The sequence below is a fragment of the Calonectris borealis genome, chromosome 11 (assembly GCF_964195595.1).
Source record: "Calonectris borealis chromosome 11, bCalBor7.hap1.2, whole genome shotgun sequence".
Lineage (NCBI taxonomy): Eukaryota > Metazoa > Chordata > Aves > Procellariiformes > Procellariidae > Calonectris > Calonectris borealis.
Genome location: NC_134322.1, coordinates 10796831 through 10816929, shown reverse-complemented (window position 1 = coordinate 10816929; position 20099 = coordinate 10796831). Strand labels below are relative to the sequence as shown.

General features: G+C 38.4%; 1 protein-coding gene across 1 annotated transcript in view; it reads left to right on the top strand.

Moving 5' to 3' along the window:
* The window catches only part of ADAMTSL3 (ADAMTS like 3), a 187909-nt gene that overhangs the window by 129141 nt on the left and 38669 nt on the right, over positions 1–20099 (top strand). The window contains exons 12-15 of the mRNA XM_075159955.1: positions 3132–3336; positions 4205–4352; positions 5728–5812; positions 12658–12944. Coding sequence (XP_075016056.1) covers positions 3132–3336; positions 4205–4352; positions 5728–5812; positions 12658–12944 — 725 coding nt within the window. The remainder of the gene's footprint in view (positions 1–3131; positions 3337–4204; positions 4353–5727; positions 5813–12657; positions 12945–20099) is intronic.

Below are 20099 nucleotides of genomic sequence, written 5' to 3'. Positions count from 1 at the left end.
CCAATTCCTTTGTACTTCAGATCTCCTCTGGAACTCAGCACAATTTATTTACATGAGTATTTCATCTTCTGAACTGCTGAGGGCTTGGAGACCAGTTGGAAGAGAAATTTAATCCCCCTTTCTGTGCTTTACTGTGCTCAGCACGTTTGCATGACACTGTGGTGAGATACATTATGTCTGCGATAAAGCTGTGGGCAGGTTCTCTTATTTCAAACGCTGAGAACTACAGACAAAAGCCCACCTTGTTTCAACACCTCGGTGTGTCCTGTCAGAAGGTATCATGGTCTTCCTGGGTGATGCTCAGGAGTAAGAACTGTAAGATAGCAGATGGCCAAGCAGGGCTCAGAGTTGGTGCCAGCAGGAAGGAGAGAGAGGAAACAGGGCTGTGTTCCACTGGGAGGGCGCATAAAGAAACACAATGAAGATCTAAAAGCACCTTTTCTTGCTGGAATTTCTGAAAGAAAACAGCAGCTGAAATGGCCAGTTTGTATACCTGCATCATGAGGTGAATCTGGTCCAGCGTGGATGCAGGTCATGCTTCAGTGTAGCAGGATGTATTTTCCTCTGTGCTGTTGCCTGTCAAGTAACTGCAAGGCATTAATCTCTGCCAGTTCTGCTGGGGCTTCTTCCACCTTTTCTTTTTGCTTTTTCTTTTCTTACCTGTTTCTTACATGCTAACCCAAGACTGTTCTTACAAAGCAGGCAGAAAACCAAAGTACTGTAGATATGCTTGAGCAAAGCTGTACAGGCTCCTTCACTTTGACCAGCAGTCATACATCACACCTCCTACATAACACGAGGGCCATGTGGAGGGCTGCTTTGCAGTCCTGTGACATTTACCACTACTTTCCCATTCACACGAGGAAGTTGTGGGAAAGTCATGGTGCACACCGCAAGATCTTGAAAGAGTTCTCCTGTGGCTAGAGTTGTAAATGCCCCACTGAAATATTTTTACAGATGGAGAATTCTTTTGAAATAAATAGAAAAATTTCCCAGGATGAAAATTTTATTTTAAAGCTTTTGGAATGCCTCCATTTATTTCAGACTTGTTGGACTGTTGAGGATCCCTTGACAGCTGTGGGTTCTGGAAAGTATCTCCTTGACTGCTTGCCCAAGACCCCCCTTTTCCCCAGTAGCCATGGACCTCACTCCATCTTGAAAATGCTTATGGGAGTGTGGGATCTGGAGTGTGTTCGAAACTGATGAGATAAAGAAAAACAACTATAAAACTTCATGCTATAAACACTTGCGAGGCTAGTATTACATATAGCACAGTGAGCCTTATATATAGAAATCCATGAGCTGCTAATTCATTGAAGAGTTAATTGCTCTTTAGTTCCTGACTTTTTTTAAAGCAAATAAGTTAACGCTGGCCATTCATTTAAGTCAAATGAAAGTGTAACTGTTGCTCTTCAAATGTATTTTGTACTTGTGATATGATATCAGTATCTGGGCATACAGGTCTATTCTGAATGCTTTTGAGTATATACTCTATGGTTAATGTTCTGTGGCTTGCTGTGTTTTATACTGGTTCTTCTGTTGAGCTTAAGCATGATTAATATGTTTTTTTTAAGCAGTTTAATGAATTACTTAAAATGGGAAGTGTCCTCGATTTACCTGCTGTATCATAGAAAGTGGGTAGTAATGATTTAAATTTACCTTTGATGTATAGGCCTTTGCTTCATCTACTCTGAGACTGACGTCCTTTATGATAGCTAAGTTACTCTTGATGAATTGATTTTAGTGGGATATTGTAGTACTTGCTGAGTCCATTGTTCATAATAGATATAATTGTTTTCAGGATCCTTTCTGAGCCTCTACAGTTGTAACAGGAATAAGTTTTAAACTAACAAGACATTGATGAACTGCTCAATGTGCTGCTCAATCATTTCCCAGGGCTTAGCTTTGATTTGGGTGGGTGGTAGAAAGCAAGCAAGAGATAGGAGGTGAAGGGTGAGGAAAAATTGCATGGGGGTTAGTGGAACCTATAGACAAATGCTGTGATAGAAGCCTGTTATCTCTAAACATGACACGAGCAGGACATAATTGAAGTTAGTTTTTGTTGAGAAGTGATTGCTTAAATGTACATTCATGCTAAGACCAAGAGATAAATGAAATGGAGTTTGTAACCTAAAAACCTCCAACTTTGGATGGTGCAGCAATTTCCATCTTTATTGTAGTTAGGTCTAAGTTTGTGGATAGATGTCCATTTTGAAGACAGTCCCTCCCAGCAGGTTGTTTACCATCCCTCTGTTGGAGGCTACTATCCCACAGCTCTGCCGGTTGACAGGGCTGTGTAAGTTTTCCATAATCTGTGCATCGCCCTGCTTCAGGAGAAATCAGCTAGGTTAGTCGAAGCAGATGAAATGGATGAGCAGCTGCCTTTTGCTTGAAGCAAGTTGGAAAGTGTCATTCCATGGCATTTTAATGAGGGTGGAAAACTCTTGCAGAACTGCAGTGATGACCAGCCAAATGGTACCTGTCACAATTTAATTTGTTCACAGTCCTTATGGATGAAGACAGTTTGAAATGAAATGGCTGGGTTTACCCAAAGCAAGTATTAGAGTTCCCATAAAAATTCTTTCATGACCAGATTTTTTAAGGATAGTCTGCATGATGTGGGCAGTGATGCACAACCGAGGGTAATAACACCCTCAGTCAGCACAACCAGATCTGTCTTTGTCTTTGGAGTTCATAATCTCAAGTACACACGCTTCTCAGTCTCTCACAATGGTAATAAGAGTATATGTGACCATGTAAATTAACTGTGAAAAATATTCTATTTAGATGATTTAGACTATCTGCAAGTAAAATCATTCCAGTAATCGAACTCCAGTATATTTAAGGTCTTTAACTCATGTATGAGAATAAGATTTTCAGTTCTTTTGGGAAATGTACTTAAATTTACAGTTCTGTTTTTCTTCTCTTTTTGCACATGAATTTAAGCCTGGAATAATGCAAGGTAGCTCTGTAATTCAATGTATTTATATTCAGTGTGTAGTAAGAATCCAGCAACCAAACTATCAGTGGGTTTTGATGACACTGGTTGAATTCAGTATTTTGCACTTTTAATAGAGGTTAGTGGAATAAAAACTAGCCTTATTTTTAATACATATGAGTTCTTTTTCCAGGTGGGAACATAACCCTTGGACTGCATGTTCAGTATCCTGTGGAGGTGGTATTCAGAGGAGAAGTTTTGTGTGTGTAGAGGAGACCATTCATGGAGAGATACTGCAAGTGGAAGAATGGAAATGCATGTATGCCCCTAAACCCAAAGTCATTCAAACCTGCAATCTGTTTGATTGTCCTAAGTGGGTGGCAATGGAATGGTCTCAAGTAAGTTGAAAAGTAATTTGGACCTTTATTCTTGTTTTCTAAAGAAAGCCATGTGTTACCATGTATTTGTGAGCACAGGGCTATTAGAAAAATATAGCCCTGCAAGCGTAATTCATAGTGCTTACTAGGAGAAGTTTGCGCTAAGTAGTTTGGCCTGATAATCAAAATGTTAACATGTCTGTGTGGAGAAAAATGCATAAAGAATTATTTATGCCTGTTGAATTCCTGCTTTACACGGAGGAGAAATTAGAGCCAGAGGTCAGGCCCCTTTGCAATGAAGTCGTTTGTCTCTCAGTTCTTGATAAATGTAATATTTCACTGCATATAATAGCTAAAGGCATGTCTGTCTAGGGGCTAACATGTCTGCAAGGGTGATTTTCCAGCATTCTTACCTTTCATTATAGTAACAAGAACATAAAGCCAACTTATCTTGGCTCTAGTTATCTGATACAGTCAGATAGCTCAACACTTCTATAATTCCTTAGTTCATCCAAATGACATCACTGACATATAGTGAAGAAACTGTTCTTGCAGCACGTCTGACCCAGCTTTAACAGAAAATGACCACTGTGAGAGAGCATATTCTCAGTACATAGCCACCTCTGTTTCAGACTGTTGCCAATCAGATAAGCTTTACAGAACCCCGAGAAATCACTTGCGTTCCCAAAACTTAGACATTTTTTTCCAGCATCAACCTTTTCTTTATTCACCTAGCAATGCAGAGACAAATTCATACGTCTCTGATACTTGATTGATTGTGGAAAAAATTTAGTGAACACATCATCAGTATTTCTACCTTGCTTTTTAGCAGTATTTATAAATATAATAAACAAGAAACAGTGTGAGATGGTTGCATTGTCTCCTGCAGTGCACAGTGACCTGTGGCCGAGGCTTGCGTTACCGAGTAGTGCTGTGTATTGACCACCGTGGGCAGCATGTCGGTGGCTGTAACCCACAACTTAAACTACACATAAAAGAAGAGTGCATCGTGCCAATACCATGTTACAAGCCAAAAGGTAACTGGAATTTTGTCTGGGCCTGTTATTGTTTTACATTTTTGTTAAGAGAATTAAAAGCCCCTGGTAACCTTTTTCAGAAATGCCAGAAGCTGGAATTTACTAGGACTTATTTCAGTCTTGGCAGAAACAAACATTTTAATTATTGGTGCTAGGAAAAGTGCCCTGCTGATATTTTTTGCTGATAATGTGGCCAGGCTGTCATGAGGTGAACATGCTAACTAAATCTATACAGCCTGGTCAAATTGGGAAAACCAGAATTAATGAGTTCAACATGTGGAGGAGGAGTTGTTCAATAATACTTGAAATGGGAATGATACTCTATATGTATCACCTGGGATCTTGTTCGTTTGCATCTCATTAAATGTGTCAACATTCTCAGTTGGTCTTATCAGTTCATTAAGTTATAATCAAACTGGTTTCCTTCTCTCTTCTCCATTTCTGCATATTTAAAAGGTCTGTAACAATGATGTAATGTGACAAATATTCTCTAAAAGTTGGTAAGGTTTAAAGCAGTAGGTGGGAATGTGAAAAGAAAAGACAAAGATGGGAGGGGAAACTAGTATATCTTGTCCCTTGCTCATTTCTGTCCCTCTGGGCCCAGAAAATTTTAGTGGGTGCTAGTTCCATTCTTTCATTTTTTTTATTTGAAAGGCTGTTTTTCAGACCTTCACAACTCACCATAAATATTTACATAGAAAAAGTGAAAGCTCTCTATAGACAACCCTATGTTTCTCTTCAGGGTGTTTTCAGACTCTAGAGAATTCTTCAAGCAGAAAACTATTCAGGGTTAAACCATGAAGTAGAAACTTCACTGAAATTTTAAGAAGCTTCTTCTGGGGTTTTACTTAAGTTTGGAGGCACAGATCCTCAATTGGCTTACAGTACAGAGAAAAACCATCACAAAAGTGTAGGATGTATAGACAGATAAAAGAAGCTAGTCTTACTTTAAAAATTAATTTCCAATTTTGGGAAAGCTAGCTAACTCAGCAAAATATATATATAAAAACCTAAGTTATTACGATAATCCATTACACTGAGATACAAGCTACAATCTACTAGAAACTGCCTGCATTTGGGGAAGATGTGGGAAGGAAGTAAAAGATTAAACAGGAATGGAAATTGGATTACTGGTATCCTGTCACTAAAAAGGGGTGTCAGAATGGAGCTTGAACATCATGAAGAAATTTTCTAGTAAATTATGTTTTATTATCCAGGATATCTTTATTCAAAAGCATTAGATCGATAGGCAATATAAAGTGTGAAGTGCTAAGGTGAATAATGCTAACCTCTACATATTGCTTTGATTTTGGAGGAATTACTGAATGTTTTTGTTTTGGTTCCCCCCCAACCCCCCCCCCCCCCCCCCCCCCAGAAAAAAATCCTGTGGAAGCAAAATTGCCGTGGTTTAAACAGGCACATGAAATGGAAGAGACCAGAACAGTCTCAGAAGAGCCAACGTAAGTACATTGTCTTTTACAGTGAAGAAAACTTTCCGGCATATTTTGCAGATCTGGAATGACGGTCGGTATGCAGTTTGCTTTGACAGTTCGCCCTCCTTGGGAGATGAGTTGTGTTGTGAGCTGTTCCTAATTTTACATCTCAATAGCTTTGCTTCTGGAGCTCCTGTTCTGGATGACACAGAGCTACTCTATTATAGTGTCCCTATATCATTCAAGCAATGCAAAGGGATCTTAATTTAACCTAATTAAGCCCTGATTAATGCATGTGGAAGCATTTCAGCAGATGTAAATTAAATAAATTCAGTTTTATCCCAGCCATTGCTGTTACCTCAAGAATGTAGTGGTTGTATTAAAAATTAAGAGGTACTTTGTAGGGTTGCCAGGATTTCCTTGGGGGGTGAGACCAATGCATAAAGAAAGTGAGAAAAACCTGCTGATCTCTGAGCTTAGCTGAATCTATGGGGATAAATTGTGATATTTTACGTGTGTGAGTGTGTGTGTGTGTGAAATAACATCTGGATTTTGTGAGTCCCCTCAAAAGCTGATGGGGGTAAGCCTCGCAATATTTAAGTCCTGGGGATGAAAGCATAACTTAAATCCAGCTGCACTTGTTCCTGTCCCTTGTATGTTAGGGCTTCTACACAATTGCTTGTGTCCCCTGTTTATGTTTCATGCATATGTGTATCTGATATATTCACTATATAGTATATAGCTTTCTAGAAAGTATTAACTTTCTATAAGGTTTTCATGAGAGATTTTGAACAGTATTCTGTTGTGCTTAGCCAAGTTCTGCACTCATTTGTAGTAACATTAGTTTAAAATAATTTCGATGAGCTTACTGAAGTTACTTTGGATTTATATTGCTCTGAGAGCAGAGTGTGCCCCATAACAACTTATTTTTCTTCCTCCATCAGCTATTCCTGATTTTTGGCACACATGCCCCAACAGGTGTGATCATGAGTAACAAAATCTTTACACCTGCACTGACTCACAGAAGAAACGTCTTGCCAAACAGGTGTTTGCATAGTTATGGTGACTGTACTTTAAACTTTTCACTGCTCTAGCCTCTCAAGTCAAGTGTCAACCTACTGTGAGCAGTTATTTCACTCTCCAGATTGGTGGCCCTGAATTCAGGCAGGGTAGTAGCGATATAAAAATAAAGTGTGATTTTTGAAGGGGGTGATGCAATCAAATGTGCCTGTTGAATGTCTGTGTATCAGAATGAAGGGATATGAAGCCACCTCTGAAGAGGATTCAGCATGAAGCTGTAAAGAAAATGATCTCTAGCATTACAAAATCATGCTGTGGCAACCGTGAGCTAATGTAGTCTCTAGGTTTTTAGGATTCTTCAGCAGCAGTCTGAGAGAACAAGCAGGGAGGACTGGCAGGAATACAGCATGCTAGTTCAGAGTGTATTTAGAATATAATAGAGCTGAGCTGGAAACTTTGTAACGTGTTCCCTTGTACCTTGTCCCTACAAAGAAAGCAGTTATTCATGCCTTCCTAGACATGACCGATGTATTCCGCTGCAGCCGCACAGTGTGAATGCAGCCATGTGTGTGAGTTCTCAGTGCATGTCCTGTCACAGCTGTGCAGTTTTGCAGTTTCCTGGATTTTTTTTCTTCTTCACTTACTCTGGAGACCTAGATTTTCTCCATCTTTCATTCATGATCCTAATCCTGTCCTAAGACTTTTTCCTTTACATATTTTAGAAGCATCTTCATTTCAGTCTAAAAGGTTTCTCCAGCCACCTCTTGTGGATGACTTTTCTCTGCCATCCTTCTCTCTGCAGAGGTGTTGCTGAGGGGCTGTGCTTTCCTAGTCTGGGTATTCTGGGCTCTCCTAGGACCCAGCTGTAACGCTGCAGCCAGATTCCCCTTAAGTTTCTTTTTACCTGTCTCCTGCTGCCACCTGCTCTTACTTTATTCTTCTAAGGAAGCTGGCAGGTAGGGAGAAATGAGAAATAACTGATCCCTGACTTCATCCCTTTTTGCAGATCGCCCGTTGGTTGTGCGGACAGTGGTTTGCAAACAGAGCAATTTCTCCCTAGATGCTTTAAATCTCATGCCCTAACAGCTCCTGTCTTTTAGCTGGAGTGAGATTTTTGGGTCAGGGTTTAAGATTTGAAAAGAAACTGCAACCATAGTTTGTTACTTTTCCCAGACTAAATTATAACAAGATTTCCCTCTGATTGGATCTGTTTAACTTTGTTTTCTATAATTTACACATGGCACAGTGATAACTCATAGCCCACCTCTGCCTAGCAGGAGGCTTATGATTTCCTTGGTAAAATGCCATCAGTTTTAATTTTAGTTATTCTCTTGTCATCCAAACTTAAACCACAATATGAAGTCTCAACTTCTAGTCCATCCTTTTATTACAACTGTCTTTCTATGCTTTCGTGTGATATTTTAGTGTGATAATGAATAAGAGAATAAATGCAGCTGTGTTTTAGAACCCACAATGGATATGCCAAAAGTAGCTTGTGGAAGATAAATATTTCTGCCGCTGTGGTCTACCACGGCTGGTGTCCTGAATTTACATAGACGGGGAACGTTCAAAAGCTTCTTTTTTTTATTATTAACAAAATAGAAAATGACTGCCCTTAAAGTGAGGCCAAGAAAAATGTAGGTCTGACCTTTTTAGTTTTTAGTTGTGGAATGTGATGACAGTTGATACCAATCATTATTTTAAACGTTCTTCCCTTGAGCCTTCTTAGTTACAGTGGGATTTGCAGAGAAGCTCCAGCAAGGTTTTTGCATCCTTTTTGTTAATCGTAAGTTAAAGAAATAGACACTTCAACTGCCTTTCCATGTCATGGCTTAGGACAAAACTAAAATGCTTTCTAAAGCTGATATATTTTTTCAGCAACCTAAGCTAAAAAGTAATCACTATGTTTGTGGAGTTGCGTTTGCTGAATGCGAAATGCGGTGTCTCTCCTAAAGGTTGCTGCTCATTGCGTTTGAGTAATTTTCACAGAAATGTCCCCACTGTGCCTTTGGTGATAGAGAATTACACATTTTTCACAGCTGCTTCTCTGAAAATGGGCTGGTGATTTTGTCCAACACATTACACTCGAAGTTGATAAAACCTGGCAGTGCAACTCTGCTTAGAGCAGGCAAGGATGGTGCTTCAGGGAGGGGTAGGGTGCCAGCATCGTGGAAGCTCTGCCCCAGTAAGCAGCCAACATTTTAGATGCTTCTGCAAACTTTTATCCAGGCCCCTTGGCGCAGTAGGGTTGGACTGGAAATATCACAAGAGCAGCCTTTTTTTCAGGATTTAGGCATTTCCTGTCTTAACTGAAAGCAAGAACTGCAGGCATGAGGAAAATAAAAAAAAAAAGATATTAAGAGACACCATGTTTTCCAAGTCTTTAGAAAGCTGCAGAAGGCTGCGCTGAGTTAAGTTTTCAGTTCAGATTTGATTTGGTTGGGTTGGCTTGTTCTGTCCCAGTTTTATCATCAGTAGTTTAGTCACTACTTCATTTTCCAGGTCATCCTACCCTGGCTTTTTCAGAGTGTGCCAGGTGAATGTACGTTTCTATTAGTGTTAGACTGATAACACTGCAGCATGGACATACTCTTCCCTGCATCTGTAGTGTGTACATCATTTATACCTTTGCAGATGATTATAGGAGCATTTGATTTCTACATTGCACTGGGAAGAATGACTGTACAAAAAGGCTGATTGTGAAAAGTTGTGCCTGCTCAGATTTGCATTTTTCCATTCTTTTCCTTTTTTTAATCAGAAATGGAGTCTTATCGACAAACTTAGTTAAAGATCTCAGAAAATTTTCAGTGTTAGCACCTTCCTATCCATTCCTTTATAAATTCCTGATGATCTGCAAGGCATCATAATAAAAGTGCTTTGACGCTTCTTAATTCTGACCTGAAATCACTCTGAGTGTATGCCCATCAAAGGCAGAGTGAATTTGCTTCGGGGGAGGTATTGCGCCCAAAGCATTGCCACGTGTATGCTGTGAATGCCACTGAATAAAAAATATATCACTTCTGAGGTTGATGGAGTTTGCTTTAATGATCTGTCACAGGCTCTCGTTCTGCATATGTTAAGAATTAAAAATAAAAAAATCATCTGCCTGAACTCAAAATTCAGATACAATGCCAACCTCTGGAGCTCTGTCACTGTCCAGTCAGTTCCTTGCTCTAATTTTGTATCAGCAGTCTCCATTGGCTTCTGTTGAAGGTACTTAAAGTGTGACTTTAACATGGTCATCCTTTGAAAAGTTCTATAATTTAGGATTTTAATAGCTAAATAGTCACGTGACTAGTTTAGCAAATGCCAAGGTAGAATAAAAAGTATTTTGGGTGTTTGTTTCTTTTTTCTTGCACTTCGGTGAAAAATACCAGACACTAATATTCAACAGGAAAACCTCAATTATAATATAGGCTTGCTATAAGTCAAAGAAAAAATGCTTAGCATTTTCATTTCTTTATAAATCAATTGCTTGCTGAATGAAAGGATTGCTGTGGTTCAAAATTTCCTTTCATTTATACAGGATTTCAAAAGAATGCATCATACATTATTTCTGGAATGTTTTAATGCACTCAACTAACAGTATACAAAACTAATACTGATTTCTGGTATGCTGCTGTCATACTTTTACCAAAAAAAGTTATTTGCTTTCAGACTGTAAACTGTTAGGTGTGGTCAGAACACCAACCAACTCTTTTCAACTATAAATGTCCATCAATTTGATTTTTCCAATTAGGTACATAACTACAAATAGACTTATACTTTTTTTTACCCAGAAGGAGAGGAAAGTCATAATTTTGTTAAGCCTATGCACAATGGCCTTGGTCCAGTAAAGCACTTACACACAAGTTTAACTCTGAACACATTGTAGTCCTATTGCCTTCAAAGGACTGCTAATATGCTTAAAGTTAGGCACATGCTTAAGCATTTTGTTGGATGAGGGTGATTTTGCTATGCCTACCGTCGGTAGTTTGCATGGCTCTCTTTGAAGACACTATGAAATCTGATGTTTCAGGGTTAAGCTAATTTTTTTCTGCTGGGGTGAGAGAAAGCCTTGCTTTGCAGCTTTTCCCACAGATGTTCAGTTAGAATTTGTTATCAAAAGCATCTGGACATTGACCCCTGCCAGCTGTGCCATTGGACTCGATGGGCTGTTGGGTTGTACCAGTATGGCATTTATTCAGATTTTATCACTGTAGGACACAACCATCCACCATTTTGATAATACCCTTCCAGTAAAAATCAACCTGGTCATCTTCTTCAAAGGTAGTCAGACTTGTGAAGCGATAAGCACTTGCAATTTTCCTTGGTTTCAGGAGGAGCTGGGGATATTGCGCCCTTTACTGAAGTCTGTCAAGGACCAGTGAGCCCAAACTAAAATTTTGAGGCTCTGTTCAAGGAAACTTTGAAGTGACGGGCTTTGATATCTTTATTTATCTTCATAGTAGAGTTGTAAAGGTATTTCATCAACATCTCCTTAAAGAATAACCAGTTACCTTGTAATCTTCATTGGAAACGGGAATAGTCTTTTCCACAGGAGACAGTCTGTCTTGGGGTCAAGCACAGCCTGAGTGACTCCCCCAGCGACTGAGCTAGAGTATCCTTACGGGTTACCCACTCATCTGTTCTCCTTTCTTCTATTTGATTCTTCCTCTGTATATACTGGCAAGAAGTTATTGGCTCAAAATGATAAACTGTCCACAGAATCAACCACACTGTGTTGACATTTTTCTATGCTTACTGTGTATGCAGAGCATAAATACTGATTTTTGTCTTATACAACTGTTCTTGTATTTGTAAGGGCAGCTTTCCTGCAGTAAAGAGAAAGATAATTCTTAATCAAAGATAAGGAGAAAATCTTTGAATCCTAATTTGGATTTTTCCTTCCAAATACGTTTTTTAGCATTGGTCAAATATATCCTTCTATATCTCCCATTTGTGTTTTGATCATCAGCTGCATTTGGACATATAATAAAGAGCAACTGCAACCTTTTGAAAAAATGTCCTAGGAAACTCTGTATTTGATTTCTTATAAATTGTACCCGAGAGCCATTCAGGATGACTTTATTAATGAAATTCAGGCCCTTGGCTCTAGTGTCATTTTGAAAATTACTATCAGATATTAATGTGACCCTCGAAGTCAGAGAATATTATAGACTAAAACCTCCTTTTATTCAGTAAATTCATGATCTGTAAAATAAGATTTTACTATAGTTCATTGGAAGCATAAATGCTTTCTAATAAAAATGATGGATTATAGACTGAGCCGGTTAGACCTCTTTATTGAAGATGAGAGCCTTCTTACAAGATTAAATCTGAACAGCAGCCTGCGGTGGTGTGCATTGGAGATAGCTAGATTTGAAAAGTACTTCTCTTCTGTCTGGTTGTTGATTATTGGAATGACATAAGGTGATGGCCTTTCTCAGGTTTAAGCAGACTGCAAATATACTTTTGGCATATGCCTAAGTCTGCGTACCTGGGGAGGTATTTTATATTGTATAGATATGTGTTCATGGAGTTTGCCCTTTTTTCCCACTGAAGGAGTTTGAGAAAAGATTTAGGTGATGTCCTTTTCTCCCAAAAAAGGATACAGCTTTCCCTGTTCTTCATGATTCTTTCTCCTCTTTCCCTACATCTTTTCTTTTGTGAATTTTGAGAAACGGTCTGGGATGGGAGGCAAGTGAAAGACTTGATTATGCATTCTATTTAAGCATCAAATAGTATTATGTATTGTCTGCTTTGTGTATAAACATAGATTTGTGTTTTAACTATGTTTTAACTGTGCACACACAGACAGAATTATATGGAATAAAATGACCGTGTTTCTACTGCGCTGTGATTATTTGCAGGTTTATTCCTGAACCCTGGTCTCCATGCAGTGCCACGTGTGGCAATGGCATACAGGTGCGAGATGTGAAGTGCCGAATTCTTCTCGCGTTTACTCAGACTGAGGTTGAACTGCCTGAGGAGGAGTGTGAAGATGTGAAGCCACCAACAGAACGAGTCTGTCACCAGGCATCCTGTGACAGTGATCCTGTCCCCTACACGCCAGAATTTTCACATGCTGAGGATGGCAGCGTGATTTACGACTGGGAATACATTGGTTTTACTCCTTGTTCAACCACATGTCTTGGAGGTACCTTTATTTATTTATTTATCCTGAGTTGTAAGAAGTTGGCATTGTTTGACATTGTTGGTGTTACCCTAAATTAGCTATGTTGATCTGTAGGAAAACATGCAGCTTCAAGTTTTAACTAATTTCTAGGTTATGCATGAAGTATTTCAAACTACTTTGTTTCCTTTATATCCTGTGTTCAAACATGGACTTTATTTATTTGGTTAAGTAAGGTGCAAGAAGCTGTTGATACAGCAACTTTCTTTGGTCTTGTTGCTGCAGGAATCTCGGCTGCCAGGCAGTTGGTGTATAGTTTCCAAGTTAAAATTCCCATGTTAATTGTTCTTTATCTTCCAAAATGCTGCCATTTTCTGCAGTACAGGAGGGACACAAAGTTGTAATTAGGGAGACTTGCTTTCAGTCTGACCAGCATGAAGATCAAACGGGAGTTTGTTTAGGTCTTGCTACAGTATATCACTCTATAGGAACTCTGTGCCATACATCTGTCCGCAAGTAGTTAGGCACATTCCTTCTTGGATGTAATCGAATCTCCTTGTCGTCCTAAGTACATGTTACTAGACAAGGTTGCTGGTGTTGCTACTACATACTGTACTTTGGGACTGAACACAAGTGAGTTATGAAGTGTTAAGTGGAGGCAGTGGAATTGTGAGCACACCTATATATGACAGGACTGATGACATCAGGGAGAAGTGAAGACAGTTGTACCCATAGAAGAAATAAAAAACGTAGAAAAGGGGAGAACAGAAACAATTGGAAGCAGAGAGCCAGTCTAGAGCTCACAGAAAGCAGCCTCCTTTGTACTATTCACCAGTCAAACCTTGAAGACCAAAGTTGGGAGGGATGCCCTGGAATGCTGTCGGCAGGACGGTAAGTGACTGGTAAGTGCCTCCTTTATCATTTACTACTGCTGTTTACCGATGGGGTTGATCCATAGGAATAGCAGCACATGTGATCACAAAAGGTGATGTGAGCTCTCCTACCTTCAGTGGGCGTTTTGACTGGCAAGGTAGAAGAGGCTGTAGTCCAAGCATATACGTATAAAAGTCACACGGTAGGGACAGCTATTGTGACTGAGTGTCTCTCTCTTCATTAAAATGAGGGAATTGTTTTTAGAAATAAGGAAATTGCACTCTGAAATAAGGCTTTCATTACTACTAAATTTGTAGTTCTCTTTTTCATATCTCAACTGATTTTTGTAATGTACAATTATTCCATTGCCATCTTAAATCCACTTTACTACTGCTTTTTAGCCAATATCTTTGTCAGAGGTGTTCTAAAACTCCAAAGTTTTTGAATTTTGAGGACATCAGCAGACATCTAGGCTGAAATAATCTCTAGGCTTTGCCTGCTATTGCACATGTGCACGTTTGCATTGCCTGCGTCTTCACAAGTGAGTTTGTCCATGCAAAAAAGGTTCACATAAAAACTTGCACTGGGAGTAATTTAAGGAGCCTGTACTGAAGACAGTAGTTTCATTTGCCGGCACGAAGGAACTTCAAAATGACTGGTGAGCAGAATCCCATGTTCAGCTTAATTTCGTTTCTGGGGGAGCTGAGTATGAATTCTGTTGTTGAGTTCTGGCCTTTTCATGAATTTGTGAGGTTGCCTGACCCAGAATTGTCATATAGGTAATCTCACCATTTGTTTGATACACAATAGAAATGATCCATTTAAAAAGTTTGAAAGAAAATATCTGGTTGTGTTCTTGAGACTTCTGTGGTATCACTGGTACTATGTCTAGACATTTTTCTTATGTGATGCTCCTGGGACATGTGGGAAGTTGTCAGGATATTTTATCAATGAACAGCTTTAGAAGTCCTTGTACTGTTATGCTAGTTAGGTAGCAGTGATTTTTTTCCTTCTATCAGTTCTGGTCGTCTTGCTGGCTTGGCAAAGGCTTTCAAACAGACCAAAAATTACCTGCCGATAAATAGTTTTAAGGGAACCAGACATGTCTTCTGTTTCCAACTTATTGCAATGTACTAACTAATGATCTCACTGTCTACTATTTTTCCATTGTGTAGTTCAAAGGAGCTGATCCATTTCAGCTAAGTTTTATGTTCAAATCTCATTTCAATTAGATGAACTCTTTCGTTACAAGAAATAAATGTTGTCTGAGTTTGGAATATCCCAGTATAATGTAAATTATATTAGGTACTTTTTCTCTAGTATGTATATATTTAGCAGTGGCTATTAAAATAAATTTCTGTGGATTTCTGTATCCTCGGAACTCCCTACCCCCATTTCTTAATGCTTGATTCTCTCTGAATGAGGGAAAAGTCTGCAGGGTCTAAGTAGGCTGGAAGCTTTATAGTCACTGTTTGAGCAAGGACTGAATCTCTGTTTCAGTGCTTGTCACTTGCACCTTTTTTTTAAATCCTCGTACAGACTAGACTTTTAATTCAAACTCTCCTCTGGTCCCTCTCCAAAGCAGATGTAAAAATGCAGATGGAAACATTGTTTTTGAGGTATTAGAATTACAGAGATAGAGCAATGCAAGGCATTATCAAACATCATCTTTACTTTCCAGTTCATCATATTCAGCAGGTTCTAGAGCATTAGTAACATGAGTCTTTGGTCATTTTGTGCACTTTCTTCACCAATTCTGTGTGGCTTGTCAGGCAGCATATTGGATGCCATAAAACTTACTGCTTTTGAGGACTGCTACGTTGTGTTATGCCTGTTAGCATAATTAATACTGCTTTCATCAATCTTTCCATGAGTGCAGATAAAAGTTGTCCAGGCTAATTGAGGCAGACATCACCTTTAACATCCATAGGAAACTCTGTAACCATCCTGAGAGCTCAAGATCTATCTTGTCTTCAGTGACTGAAGAAATCCCAAACTGAAAATAAGCCAACTATGTGCTCGAGGATCTCAGGATTTGCCCTCATTTTCCCAGAATTTTGTTTTTTTTTTTTTTCAATCTGAAGAACTTTGTCCCTGATGCAAGAGCCCCCAACATAAGATTAATTTTCATAATATCGTCTGTGAAAAGTAATAGTTATTATCAGAATAAAGAGTACACCTAAGAAGAAGAAATGTTTTTCTGGTAATCAGTAGTATTTCTTTAGTGTTGTCAATCATTTAACTTCTCTACAATATTTTAAAGGGATGTTTTCCATTTAAAAAAATAACTGAACATTTTCTGGGTCCCTGTTTAAAAATACCTTTAATTGCAAGAGGCAGACTTTTGTATTTCAGTGTAATTATTATTATTTAAATTCCACATGCTTCAAAACTTATGATTCAGGCCTCCCAAAGTCATTACATTGGCTTAAAAATAATGAGATTAAACAATAAAATACATATGCACTTCCTGTTGTTTTCTCTATAGTCTGTGGTTTTGGAAGCTTTGGGGTGCAGTCAAGTTGTGTTTTCAGGCTTTTGCCTGGACCATAATGGCTAAAAGTTTACTATTTTATTTATAAGAAACCTGAGATTCTTAGAAAATCAATGGATTCTAGCCAAATTTAAGGGCTCTTAAGAAAAACAATGACCGTTCTGAGACTCACATACAAAGTTGAGAGCATTTGCAATAGTGTTGTAGGCAATTTGATAACTCCTATGACTAGTTTCATTAACTGCAGACACTAACTGTTTACTCTTTTACAGAAGGAGTATAAATAACATTGCCAGTTTAAATAGATTTACAGAGAGGCTCAAGCATATGTAGGACTTGGCATTTCTTCTGAGTTATTTTCAGCTGCTAATACATATTTTTAAGCAGTCACCAAACTGAGACTATCTGATAGAAATAAATGACTGTCCTTCCTCTTCCAGGTGTAGAGAATAGATCTACCCTCTTACCATTTGCACAGCAACTTTCCACCCCCATTTTCTTTGTACTCTAAAAAAGGCAGAAACAAAAAGTCTGGGCTTTTTTCAAGCAACTTTTAACACAGCTTCATGTACTGTGTATTTCACTACACAGAAAAGCTTGTAAAAGAATGTAAATGTATGTGGTTTTAATGCTGTGTTAAAATAGAAAATATTCTATTTCACTGAATAGTAGGATAATTACTACAATAGTGCATCAGATTACTGTAAAAATACTTAATGCTCCCTGCTGCATACATAATGTTTTAGTTAAATTATCTACTATGTTTATATTATAAGCCAAGAAAGTCATACATATAAAACTTTGCCTGTTTGAATAATAGATTTTTCCATTTTCCAGTCGACATAGAATAAGAAATTTATCAGTGATTGAAGTTCCCAACTAATGTAAAATTATAGTTTGGGGTGAGAAATCTGATTAATTGTCAAGACATTTTGACAATTCAAGCAAATGCTGCATCAATTAAGTGTAGTTATTTATTGAATAGAATCCTTGAACTGAGAACCAAGGAACAGGAAGCGGGTGCATGGTATGTTTTTAACAGTTCTTTATATCTGTTTTGTGCTTATGGCATCAAAACAGGGTGCCATTTTTCTTTCAATAAGGCCCCTGTGGGGAGGAATCACTACTGCAGTTTGTCCCCTGTAGTTAAGTCGAATGAAAGATACACCGCATATCGATGTTTTCTGCTGGTAACACAATTAAAGGTAGGTAGGTCATGCTGCAAGGCAGAAGTGGTTTAATGAACTCCAGGTGGCAAGTTGCAGTCAAAAACCGTCACCTGGTATGACATGCCTTTTGTTCATTTGGCTGGTCAATTTAGTTTTTGTAACACCGAGATAAAAAGTTCCCATGGGATTATTGCCGACTTAAATGGTCTGAAAGGAATCCCATTTCATTCCACTCCTTTGTGTGAGATATTAAGAAGATATTACTTATCGCAACCTGTTCCAGAGCAGCATCACCTCTGAGTGTGATTTTCCCACAGGAACATGGTGAGGTCAGTGAAACTGAAGGTTGGTAGCATAGGGTAGATTTTGACCTAAAATAGAGATTATATGGATGCTTGATATGTGCTTAATTGCTTGTCTGGTAATGTCATTCTGTTTCTGCGAGAACACAATTTCTAAATCTTTATTTCTCTCCTGTAGACAGTCAGATGTGCATTTCCTATGTAAGGAGACAGGGAAGCTGCTCCTGTTAAACAAGCACATGGGGATCAATTGGACAGAAAATGTTTGATTCCCTTGGTTGTCAGTCTGGAATAAAATAGTAGAGTTCTAGAAACCATATTTATGTACTGGTTTGTCTTTTTTCGGGCATTTTAATGTCTGCCTTATAGTAATGGTATTCGCTGTTAAAGGTTTCTGCTCAGCCCTGCTAGTAAAATATGTTTTACTCAATGCGTGTGTTCTACGTTAATGTAATTATCAATACTTTGATATAAGAGAACTGAATAGGTTGTCAATCATATTTAAGGTCGGGTCTTTTGTTCTATAAAAATTCATCACTTTGTAGATGTAGTCAAAACATTTATATAACAAGGTCTTTCTGAACTGAAAATGAGTCCCAGGGGGATCTAGAGGTGTACCAGAGAGCCTGAAAGAAATTGGAATCTCTGTTATTGTGAAAATCACTGCTGGTCTACTCCTGCTGAAGTGTCTGAAACAGTTGGACTGGTTCAAGTGTCGCAAAGAGGGATTGTGGCCTGGGCTGGCTGATATGCTGGATCACATCAGAATTGTTTATAGATGGAAGGAACAGCTTTGGTTTATGAAAAGAATGACAGTGCTCATGAATGTGTTGTAAAAGAGAGAAATATGGACCATTGGCATGGAGATGAAACTTTCAGTGTAGGATATTTCATCGAGCCCGGTGAAATCAAAATGGCTAATGATCAACAGTGCCAAGAAACCAGTCGTCATGCACAGTTGACACAGAAGCAGGAATAGTTGTAGTAGCCTTTGTGTAACAATAGCGGTGATGTTTTGAGGTAATGTCATAGGTAATACTGTGAAGTGGTTAGTTCAGGTTTCCAGTTAAAAATGCAACTCCCTTTGAAACCTTAGAAGTTGGTCGTAAGAAAAGAAACATAACTTGCGGCTGAAAGCAAGTTCATATCCTTACAAAATCACTGGAGATAAGTGAAAGATAGGAAGGAAATGGATTTAAATTCTTTAAACTGTGACTCTTCAAAAGCCTTTTTTACCTGGAAGCAACAAAATAGATATTTTATTATTTCAACATTTTTTTGTTCTACAGGATTTATGATCATTAGCATTGCTTATATAGAACATACCAGATACACAGGATCCCCCAAGTACATCACAAATCATCTTGTCTTTCATGTGCATGTGAGCGAGCTTTGAAATTGAGCAAGGCTTTCATACTAAAAAATACGATATATAAAATTGGATAATTACATGGGTTTAAAATAAAAGTAGTTCACAAAATGTGTATTCGCTAAGCTGACTTGTTCTAAAGCAAACTTGTATTATGTTTCATTTTGACTCATAGAAATTTGAGTATTAGTAATCTTTCATGCTTCAGTAATAAGATCCAGGTAGCAAGAGCTGCAGATCAGAAGGTGCCAAGAATGGTCACGAGTGAGGAAAGCTCTAGGCTGCGTCAGATTTGCTGCCTTCAGCAAAACTATTGCACCTCTTACCCCCTATGAGAAAGGTTCTATGTTCAGCCATTCTCCTGACTATAGTTTTGCAAGTTTTCTGCATTTTTATTACATTTTTTGTAGATCTTTAGCTCTTTAAAGTCAAGGTAAGTTGGAAGGAATCACTTTGACCCTGATTTTGGCAATGAAACCAGGAATTGGCTTGGGACTATTACAGAACCAGGCAGATGTAGCATCTGCTGGTGGAGAGACAGAGAAGCCTATTTTCTGCTGGTTATCAGAGAGATAGAATGTCAAATCAAACCTTTTAAATATCACAGAAGTAAAGTGCTAGATATAATTCACAAAGATCTTTTGAGCATTAAATATATAAACTGTTCCTTTTGACTTGAGATGTTACTTTCTGTCACAAATGAGTGGTTTTGAGGCTGCTTAAAGAATCACTGGCAAAGGTATCAGCAAAAGGTGATTTTAATAGAAATTTATAAAAGTGCGACTTAACAGAATTTGATGGCAAGGTTCACTCTATTACTCATTGTGTGGATTAAGTATACACAGGGAAAATTGTGTCAGAATTGTGTTGGAATGACTTATAGAAAGACCGAGAACAAAAGGGTAAGGAAGACCCTCCCGTTGAGTCACGAGGCTCAGAGAAAACCCGGCTGGATCCAATCTTAGTCTCAGA